We start from the raw sequence: 11,314 nt of genomic DNA, 5'->3' as shown, positions 1-11,314 counted from the left end.
AATTCAAATTATACATAACAAAAGTGATACACTGTGAACAGCTTACGTTTTCCCAAGAATTATTATAACCTTTAATAAAAATGTTTGCGTTTAACAAAAGGGTTTCTTTTGTTACAAAGGTAACTGCTAAAACAAAACACTCTTGATTGAGTCAAAGCGACGCGCACATTACGAGGGACGCACAGTACTGTACGATATTCTACGTGAATTCAACTCTTGAAGTACGAAGTCTCGTATTTTTTCGTAACATAATGGAACTGGATTTACACAGAAAATATCTTATTTTATAATTCATTCTTTACGAAATGTCTTCCCTTGAATAAAAAAACCGCTGTTTCTTTGGAACCATCGGGGAAATGAAAGAAGATTTATTAAGTACTATGGATTCTTTTATTTTAAATTGCTTTCATCAAAACCAATTATTTTAAGTACCAATAGTTTTTTAAACAACTGCGCGGGTAACAGTCTCGCAGTTGACAACAAATGAACGTCAACTTTTTATTTCCATTAATTGAAACCATAAAACTTGCGCATCCGCGCGTGGCGATTCAAGCAAGCCTTTGGACGAAAATTCGTGAGAGGTTCTCGCGAAGGGATGAATCGGCCTTTATCTGATAGACAAGTAAAATCAAATTATTTATTTTGAAGTATTAGGCGTAAGAAGTTATCCTCCAATTTGAGGAGGTAAGGTTTAATCGCAGTCAGAAAAAAAAACCGAGAATCCTTAAATGGCGATGTATCTACCATCACCTGGTAAAAAGGTATTCGCTTGTTTATCTGGTAATATATATAGGTGTACACAGCTATCCTTCCATTTTGAGGAAATAGTAAAAATCGCATTCGTTAAAATCGAGATATAAATTCAATTCAAAGTATCTTTGTCTGGCGACACATCTCCTTTTATCTGGTAAAAGATGGATTCGCTTGTCTTAAGGGGCGTAAACCAATCCTTTGAATTGAGACAATACGTTTTAAAATAAATATATCAAGTCGAACTGTCAAGTAATAAAGAATCAGAAAAATAGCATTTTGTCTGGAGCACCTAAGTTTAACGTCCATAAAGTAAGCTGCATTTGGTAACAACTCGATTAAATTATACTGTCAAGGTTTAGTTCCAGGAATTCTGCGTTAAAAATGGTTTGATAAATTTCACTCATGCATCTTGGTATTTTGATTTGGAAGCATAGAAACAATAGATTATTCTTATTATGGGTCAAGATATATACTTGAATTTTCTTCAAATGCCTCATTTGTTAATTTAAAAATTAAGTATAAGAGAGTAGTAAAGACAAAAGAATTGATTCTCTCTCTACAGGGGGATATCATTTAAATTGTAAATGAAAAGGTGATTAAAAGTCTTTAGAGAGTTTGAATGCTCAGCTAGATAACCATGCAATCATTCACCCTTTTTCCGTTTCCTGAATTTAAAACAATGACAATACTACGAGTTCCTTAAAAAGGAATAAAATGCTTTGTCTGAGTTTGCAGTATCTTCCAGTCTGACAAATTGAGGTCGTTCTAACGATTTCAGTGAAAACCTAGTGGGTCCTTAACTAAAACAAAATTTCTCACTATCCCCACCAAATCTTACTATTGATTCTAGTTGTGGGAATTGGTTACTTCATACTGATATTAACACTGAGAGAGCAAGTAATTGCTGCTCATAATCTATTCACAAATTGTGAGAAAAATTAGGATCTGATGACTCAAGGAAAAAAGCAGGTGAAAAACAAAGCAGGTGAAAAACAAATATTAAAATGTTCCGTCATAAATGTAATTTGTTGATCAACTAATGTCTGTCTCAATGCGATTGGACAGTCTGCTCTAAGGACGTTTTTTCTCATGGTTTCACTTAACTCTTTGAAATAACTGTAGCGGCAAATTTAGGGCTTCACACTTTATTGAAATTTTCAATCAACTTAAATTAAGCGTGTATTGTGAGCACAACCAATTGCGGATTACCAGCGTTTGGTTAAAACGGAGAATGATTGCTCAGTTCTTTCAGGATCGTTCTCTATTTAAACAGTTCAAAACGTTGTGCTCAGCTGAAAGCGATAGAGAAAGAAAATCTCGGTTCAGAAATGAACCTCGAGTCCGACAAAAAGCCCATCATCCCTAGGAAAGCTTTGAAGCAGATAAGACCAAAGCTTGGGTTAATTAATTTGGACCAATCGACAGATTTGGTCGAAAGGAAGAAGGGAAAGCCACCATACTCATACATTTCTTTGATAGTGATGGCCATTCTACAATCGCCCAATCGTCGTCAAACGCTAAGTGGCATCATCGAACACATTCAAAAGCAGTTTCCGTATTACGGCGAGAACTGCCCCGCCAAAGGATGGAAAAATTCCATTCGCCACAATCTCTCTCTTAATGACTGTTTCGTGAAGACGTTCAGAGACCCGACAAATCTCAGCAAAGGGCACCTGTGGTGTCTTCACCCACAGAGTGCTCACATGTTCGAAGGCGGAAGCTTTATGAGAAGAAAGAAGCGCTTCAGAGCTGGTTCCACAGACGAGGACGAGAGGCGAGTCTTGCCTTACAGCAACATCAGTCTGACGTCATACCGTGACGTAATTCAGAAGTCACCTCGGGAAGTCATTCCATCAGTGTCCGTGCCGGTCAAAGCTCCAACAAGGCCTTACTTTACGCAACAAGAGGATTGGAACAGAGAGTATTGTTACACACAGGATCTCGATATGCAAGTACGATTGTATAATGACTGTGTTCCGTGGGCAGCAGGAAGTGGAAAAATAAAATTCTCGGCTACAAATGACAGCACGCTTTGTCTCCTTTGCGCCCGCTGTACTTGTTGCTACTCATTATAAAATCATGTTACATGTTTTTTGACATGTTCTGGAACAATTGATCGCCTAGAAAGTCGCCATTAATTAGCTCGTACTGCGTGGATTCCAGGCAGTCGAAAGTAATAATCAGCGTAATCATAGTTGCCAAATGGAACATAAGAAGATATCACAGAACCTCCTCAGCTCAAATTGCAAAGCAAAATTGCCTGAAGCGCATGAAGACACCTGACCCAGTTGCATTTCACTAAGGTGCTATTGCTTTTCATTTTGCACTCTGCTGTATCCTAACAGAGTGGCTAGAGTTTTCCTCGGTTAATCACGTGGCGAGGTGGAGCGGTTTCAATTGATTGTCAAAAATCAATCATAACAAAGAAAACATTATCATCAGCCAATGAGACTTCATTGTAAAAACAGGTAGACTACTAAAAGCGCGCGAAAACGCGGGTGACCAAAGCACGACTGGTATTCGTTTCACGTCCGATTGGCCGAGAGGAGGGCACGAGTTTTCTGGACCAATCAAAGAACAAGGTAAAGCAAAACCATAGCGGTCACGGATTACTTTTGACACTCGGCTGAAAATCGCTCCGAGGCAAAATCAATTCAGTCTCGAAATAACTTCGATAGTCTCCCTTTCTCTTGCAAAAAGAACAAAACGATAGACTTGGCTTGAATCAATGTACAGCAATTTTGGACAAAGTTAAAATACAAGATGGAGACAGACACTCATTTGAGTACAATTTGATTCGTTCAAAAAGGAACAACCCACCAGAACGCGTTACCGCGTGTAAGAATACAATACATTACTCTTTTATTCTATTCTGTAGTATACTGAAGCTTGCCTTCTATCATTATGGTAAAATAAATGTCAATATAATAATTTTGAAGTTCAACTGTAATATGGGAAATCGATTAAACTATTACAATACAATATTGATTGTACTGTGACATTACAATATATTAGACTGATATAACATCACGTTTTTGAAATATAGATTTACAAGATAAAATTTCGTTTCTTGGGAATCCACAAACGCCAATTTTTCAATCATAAAATTGAACAATTATGGAAAGTAAGAAATATTCTTCAGTACATATATATTAATTAAGAGTTCTGTGAGGCGAGGGTTCAATTGTTTGAAATTTTAAACAGAGATTTCGGCCGAGAAATTGGGCTGAAATTATAGGGATAAAAACCACAGGAATTAACGGGATACGGAATATTTAGGCCAACTATTAATAGGATAGGCCTCGTACCTAAACGTCATTGTCCATGGGCTCACAACTTCCCTCCACCAGGACTCCTTGGGGTGAACAAATCCAAATATCGTCAGTGTTCTTCTGCCAGATCAATAGTTCCTGACGTAGCTCTTTAAACACATCCTGATAAGAGGGTGTGTCAATCAGGTTTTTCAGCTCTTTTGGATCAGTGTTCAAATCGTAGAGTTCCCATTGTGTCCGGTAGTAATACTGATCGAGTGTGCGATACCATCCCGTCGGCACCCCCCGTCGGGTGCGGTTCAAAAGGTCTGCGAAGGTGTCGGACGTAAAAATATCCAAGGCGATGGGATATGGCATCTTGTAGGCCAGGTTATGGACAAGTTTAAGATTCTTCTTCTGGAGGACTCTCATCGGGTAATACATAGTCATCTCGTGCATATTGTGACTGGCAAAAGCTGTGTCCCACCCTGATGTCGGTTCTTTTTTCAACACGGGCAGTACAGAAGTCCCTGTAAGCTGCACCTTATTGTGCCCAAAAATCTTATAACTAGGGTACTCGATCCCAAACCAATCCAACACAGTGGGCACTATATCCAGGAGGCTCACCATAGCATCACTTATCTGGCCCCAACGTTCAGGTGCATAGGGGGACGAAACCAGGTAGGGCTCTGCCATGCCTGGATGATACAGGTTCGTCTTAGCGCCAGGAAAAGGGATCCCGTTATCTGAGCTAAATATGACTAGAGTGTTCTCTTCAAAGCCTGCCTGACGAAGCTCCTCCAAGATGAGTCCTATGCCCTGATCAAGACGGCTAATTGTGGTGTACTGCTTGGTGATCTCTTCCCTGGCTGCTGGAGTGTCTTGTATAAAATATGGGACAACCACCTCCTCAGGGGAGTAGTGGAGGGGCTTCCAGTCGGGAATGACACCCATCCCTGGCTCCCCGTTCCCAAACTTCTCACAAAATGGCCCTATAACAACAAATTTTTTTAGAAACGTACAATACGAAAAAAAACATTTTTTAGTTTCATTGCCGTGCTCACAATTTATTATCCTTCATCATTGCTGATCCTATTGATACGCAGAACACGTGTCACAGAAGAACATCGTAACGGCCTGGCTCATCAGGGAGTTCTCTATGGCTTAGTGGTCGTTGCCGCGAACTAAGCTAAACAGTGACTAACCATGTAAAAACAAAACCTTCAATCCAAAATCCTTCACGAAAGCTTTGGGAAACTCGCACTAAATCTTAGTGTTTAACGCATCGTAAAGACCACAAATCGGAAAAAAAAAAACTGAACGATATAGAAAAGTTTCAACTCAGTGGCCTCGTTAGCATCATTCGAAGATGCCGCCACCTCGCGCATGCACGAAAACTTTGATGTCTCGCATGGGAACCCAGGCGACGGCCGCGCGTCGACCAGCCGCAACAATGGTTACTGAATCCAAAGACGTTGGGTTGAGTTCCTCTTGGGTATTCAGATTTTTTCCTTGTCCCAAGCCAGTAAAACAGAAAAAAATATTTAACTATTTATAAAACTCAAAATGTATCATCTTTCTTATTCTGTTTGCTCAACAAATTTACTTATTCATTTTCGTTCATTTATTTATAGGCTATATTCATTTATCATTATATGACTGTGTCTCACAAGGACTGGGAACTACCGAATTCGCGAATTTGATTGGCTGAAATAAATATTGAAAGCAGTCTAGATTTTCCTATCTAGACCGGCATCTAGACCAGTCTAGAAAAAAAGGTACAAAGAATATAAAAAATTGGCATAGAAGACACAGCTATATAATAAACATCTTATTAACCGAGCTAGGTCGGTCTGTATGGAAGAATCTTCAGCTGACCTCGGTCAAGATTCTCCCATACAGACCTCCCTCTCGGTTAATAAGAACTAAATCAAGTAACATTGAAATGGAGGGCTGTGGAAATAAACTGTAGACATAATCAACAAAATCTAAAAAAAAAAAAAAGAAAACACAGATATACCAATGAATCCAAAACATGAATAGTTAAATATATCACTAAAGAAGTTCATAGCGAATTACTTTGTTCTGATGACCAAAAATGGCTGTTATCGCAACAAGTTCCTTCTGAGGAGTGATATGTCATTTCTTAAATTTGGTAGACTAAGTGAATTAAGGCATTCCACACCTTTGCCCCATAGTACAAATATCAAAAAGAGCTTAATAATTAGAATTATCAGCAAGTAGAAGACAAAGAAAGTCTCCACTAAAGGTGTTTTAGGTGATGTATAATCAAGTTAGTAAATCAAATCATAAAAGATAATTGGCTGATGCAGACATTAGAGCACTTATATTTAACCCCTTTGTAGCCTAATATGGTTATCTATATTCTCTATACTGTTACCTTCCCATTTCTTATGGTACTGACAGGGGAAATTTGTTTACCAATCAAGAGCTGTTTCAGAAGGTGATCATTTCTGTTATTCTCACTACCTCAATGTTTGATTCAGCAGTGATAATGTAAAGAGAATTTAGATGCATCACTCTTAAAGCCATAAAGGGTTAAGGGTTTGAGAGCAACATTGGTGTGGAGGTGAGCAATAATTAATAAAAATAATAATAGTAATAATAATAATAATAATAGTAATAATAACAATAATAATAATAATAATTTAGTATTTATATTTCGCAAATTAACATGTGGATATGATCAAATGTGCATCACAACACTTTTCGGGAGACTTTGGCCTGACTGCATCAGCAGTTTACAAACGATCAAAGGAAACTTATTTGAAGTTGCCCCCTCCCCCCCCCCCCCCCCAATTCCCAGTAAACAGGCCAGACCACATCACAGTAATCTTGTGAGTGGGTTCTTTAATGTCCCCTGCCTAACCAAATTAACCAATTAATAGATGCAGGATAATTGAAGCTCTCTCACCTTCCACTCAATCAAGAGGGCTGGAAAATGATATTATTTTGATCAATAAAACTGTTTGTTATGTGCAGATATTTAGTAACATTTTGTTCTTTAAAATCACTTGTTTTTAAATTCAAAGCCTCTTTCTTTACTCCTTTTTTGTTCACCTTGATAGAAAGCTGTGCTAGATTATCCATCGAGTGTTTAGTATCTGAATGTTTGAGTGCCAAGAAGTCTCTAAGAGAAGAAAGAGATTGGGGAGAGGGGAAACCATATTGACCTAGTTTGCAACCACAAGCAATAGCAGAGTCATGTTCAACATTTTGAAACACATACAATCTTTTTGGTGTTCAAGCAGTAATATTGCAAGATGAACAAATTGTGCATGACAATCTCATGTTCTCTTCAAGTACTTAATTGAAAAGTGATGATATTAGACTACTGGAGATTGATATGTTGGAATTATCTTTTTTAACATTATCACAAATTTCTGGAATATGCTTGAAAATCTGTAGTGCCCTTGAATATGATCTGCACCTTCGAATCTCATGCCTTTGCTTTAAAAAAATTAAGTTTGCTCAGGTTTAACATCAAGATCTCATCATAAAAAACGTAACATATTTAGAATATAACATTTACAGTACTCACCATACTTATTTCCAGCACAACGATGGGGATCAAAAAACCCAATGTACAAAAAGAATGGCCGCGAATCATTTTGTGAGCCTTGAAAAAACGTTCTGGCAAGGTCCTTCATATGGGTGATGTTGCGGCCACATTGAAGTAACTCACAGTTCTCTTCATCAAAAGCAAATTCAAATGGATACACCTAATGATAAAACATACCCAGAATGCAATGTAATTCTCCTTGCAGCCTTCCATACGACCCACTGGCAGATCCAAATCTTGAGCCAATGGGGTAGGCTGTTTTTTTTAAGTGGGTACACCTACTGACTTTTCTTCTTTCTACAACTTTTTTTACTCAAAATAGGGGGGAGGGGTAATGGGAGGGGGGAGGGGGAGAGGGGCCAGGCCCCTTAAACCCCTCCCCTAGATCTGCCACTGAGCTCTTATTAAGTTCATCCAGAGAATTCTGCACTCGTCTGGATCAACTAAGGTGAGAACCCCCTCATCTAGAAAAGAATATAAACAGAGATTGGCAGCTCAAAAACAAATCAACTTCACACTATCACAGGTCCAAGCTGTACTCACCAAGTCAGGTCCCACATGTTTCTTGCCAATGATTCCTGTCCGCACTTTCTCCTTATTTAATATCATGGGAAGGCTCTGGACTTCATCAAATGAGTTGAAGTGATGGTACATATGATGGAGGCCATACATACCATTCTGGTGCTGTGGAAGACCTGGAGCCATGACAAAAGTAGTTTTAAGTTGCAAGAGAAGATTAACATTATATGGTATGACACCTGATTATCTGAGATCAAGATTTGTATATCATGACAGTGTAAGTGCTTATTGTTTAAGGAATATCGACAATAAATTCGTTCTTCCCCAACCTCGAACTGACTATCTCAAGAGAAGTTTTTTGTACAGCTGAGCTCAATTTTGGAACAACTTACCTGTACACCTAAGACAAGCATCTTCGCTGACTGATTTCAAATCTAAATTAAGTCACCACAGTTTAAGTAAATTTTAGACACGGCCTCCATGAAAAGCAGAATTTTTTATTTACTTCTTTTATTTGAATTATTATCAAATTATTATTGTAGTTAGATAGATAGGTTTCTAGTATAGAATTAACTAAGTCAACTGATGGAAAAACCATGTATAAATAAAGTTATACTATCCTATCCTAAGGTGGGCTATTTAGTCTCCTCTTGAATCCTTTGGCCCAGACAACCACAGCTCATCCTGATTTACAAAGCATTACCCTTTACCTCCCAGAAGTGATTAACATGTAACTTCTCCCTATAATATCCATACATTATCCAGCAAACAGGTAATGAGAATACTCAAAGTTATCAGGTAGTTGTTATTTTGATCTAACACCAAATTCTTCCAAGTGATTGACATTAGGAAATGTGTAACAGCTAGAGGCCGGGGGGTGAACAAAAATCAACTAGCAGCATTGCTACTTTCCCAGCTGAAAATTGAATACATTAGTTCACTGTAAGTTATCCATACCCTAAAGAATTTTCACAACCAAAACTAGACATCATGTTTACATACATTGTAACATTCAATTAATGCATAATTATCTTGAAAGGTAGAATGCTTAAGTTCATAGTATTTCTCTGCAGTCATTCTTATATGCAGACAGCAAAGCATGCAGACCCTGCAGAGCCTGCATACTATGCAGACTGTGCATAATGCCATTCCTATATGAGCTGCATTGGCTACCAGTTAGGCAACACGTCAGATTCTGCTATTTGTTTTTAAGGCCATGCATCCATGGAATTGCACCAACATGTTTAAGAGAACTTGTGTCAATTAAAAGACCAGGAAATTATAAATTAAGATCCTCCTTGGACGATTTGTTGCTTGCAATGCCAACTTATAGAAGTAGGGTTACATTAGGAGACATATCATTCCAGGTCACAGCTCGGGCACTTTGGAATGCATCATTACCGCATGAGATTCGTTCTATTACAGATCTAGCAATTTTTTTAAGTGCCACCTAAAAATGCACCTCTTTAAGGAAGCTTTTAATTAATTTCTATTAAAATCTTACCATGATAGTTGCTAGTATCTTAACATATGTTGTATACTTTAATTTTATCATAGTATATTTTTAATGACTAGTATTGAGATGTAATGCTCGCTTCATCATTTCATGGAAAGTGTGCAAAATAAGAATTAAATTATTATTATTACTATTATTATTATTATCATTACTGTTATTACTATTATTGTGGCTACTGTGCAGACTAGGGAATTGTATGTTACTTGTGCATTCTTCCAAATTGTTGCTTGGCAGCATGAGCTCAAAATAACCTCAAAAAACTACATCATGTAGTGACGGGGATATGGGGGTTGGCGGTGTTGCAGCATTGATCCTTTTTCAACATGACATTGCGGTGACCTCAAACCTTACAGTTAAAAATGTTTGTAATTATGAATCACCAGTGTTCAGTGAAATAAACCATTTCTGGTGTTGCAGTGTATTCTTTAATCCTCTTAAAAACTAGCTTTTGATAATCTGTGGTTGAACAACTAAGTTAATCTTTAATTACACATTAGCTGATTATTCCCAGGCTGTGTTCGTTAATATATTACTTGACCTCTGGACCTCTACCACATGCACTCTTAGCCAGCCATTGACCAGTATGTGGTAAAGATGAATGAATTAAACCAGACCATGTAAATCCTTAGACTTTTTTAATATCAAGGTGTCAGTGCGATGAAAATATGGCAAGAGTACCATGTAACCCCATACATTAATTTTGCATTCAGAAACCCCCATGTCCCCCTGTGTAGTGTCCAGAAAATGGAACCGTTTACTTCCAACATCACCAAATGAGCAAGAAAAAGGTGTATATGTTGTAGTTCAATTTTATACTTAGTTCAAATCTTATTTTCCTTTGTTCTCGGTCATGTTTATAATGAGTTTGATAAAACTGAACTACAACATATACACCCTGATCATATGCAAACCAGAGTTAAAAAAAAAAAAAAAAAAAAAAAAAACAGAAACATCGCACGGTCTGCGGTCTCAGCAGTCTACGTTTTAACGTGACCGATTTCATTGCAGCTTTGAGCTTTTTAACTCCGGATCACTGGTGCACAATTTAGAGTACAAATAGATCTAAATGAACAAATTTCTGCGGTCCAGATAAAAAAGCATCCCTTCTTTGAATTTTTCTATGTCCACCTTGTGATCTTAGATCATGTGACCCACCCCCTGCACGAAATTGTTCTCCATACGGTTTGTCTCTCAAGCTACCACCAAATGTTTCCTAATAGACAGATTTTCTTACCTGTTAATATCGTTGACCTGCTTGGAGAGCAGCTACTCACAGAAGTGTACCCATTTCTGAAAATTACACTACGCTTTGCTAATGCGTTGATGTTGGGGGTCTTGCAAACCGTGTTGTTGTAAACCTGTGTTTCGAAGCCGGCATCGTCTCCGATGAAAACCAAAACATTCCTTCTTTTATCAACTTTCTCCGCTTTAGAAGACGATCTAAAAGACAAAACTATCAGATATACATATAAAATGACCTGTCGTTGGTACATTTTTGAGGAATCTGTTTACAGGATGTCGCCTCGAAGCTGCATCGAAAAAGGTGTCTGACAGGATGTTTGGAGAGAAAGCTGAGATTGCCGGAAGTAAATAGAACATTTTCAAACCGGAAGCGTGGCTACATGGCTATGACGTGTCGAAAACCGGCATGTTCAGCCGATCGAAGACATGGCCGCGAGCTTTGGATCGGAA

The 11,314-nt window shown here is 38.0% G+C and overlaps 2 protein-coding genes across 2 annotated transcripts; one reads left to right on the top strand and one right to left on the bottom strand.

Moving 5' to 3' along the window:
• Nucleotides 1-1,725: 1,725 nt before the first annotated feature.
• On the top strand, nucleotides 1,726-3,367 carry LOC111337996 (forkhead box protein D5-A). Its single transcript, XM_022944401.2, has one exon. It carries the CDS (start codon nucleotides 2,082-2,084, stop codon nucleotides 2,826-2,828), a length of 747 nt encoding a protein of 248 aa, XP_022800136.2. The 5' UTR covers nucleotides 1,726-2,081; the 3' UTR covers nucleotides 2,829-3,367.
• A 231-nt stretch (nucleotides 3,368-3,598) lies between these two features.
• On the bottom strand, nucleotides 3,599-11,195 carry LOC111338001 (N-sulfoglucosamine sulfohydrolase). The gene is made up of 4 exons (XM_022944405.2): nucleotides 10,857-11,195; nucleotides 8,131-8,282; nucleotides 7,567-7,747; nucleotides 3,599-4,996 (listed from the first exon to the last, which is right to left on the bottom strand). The coding sequence occupies exons 1-4, from the start codon at nucleotides 11,113-11,115 to the stop codon at nucleotides 4,062-4,064; spliced, it is 1,527 nt and encodes a 508-aa protein (XP_022800140.2). The 5' UTR covers nucleotides 11,116-11,195; the 3' UTR covers nucleotides 3,599-4,061.
• Between the last annotated feature and the right edge of the window lie 119 nt (nucleotides 11,196-11,314).

This window comes from Stylophora pistillata, chromosome 11 (genome assembly GCF_964205215.1).
Source record: "Stylophora pistillata chromosome 11, jaStyPist1.2, whole genome shotgun sequence".
In the NCBI taxonomy this organism is placed as follows: Eukaryota; Metazoa; Cnidaria; class Anthozoa; order Scleractinia; family Pocilloporidae; genus Stylophora; species Stylophora pistillata.
This window is presented reverse-complemented; position numbering and strand designations above follow the sequence as displayed.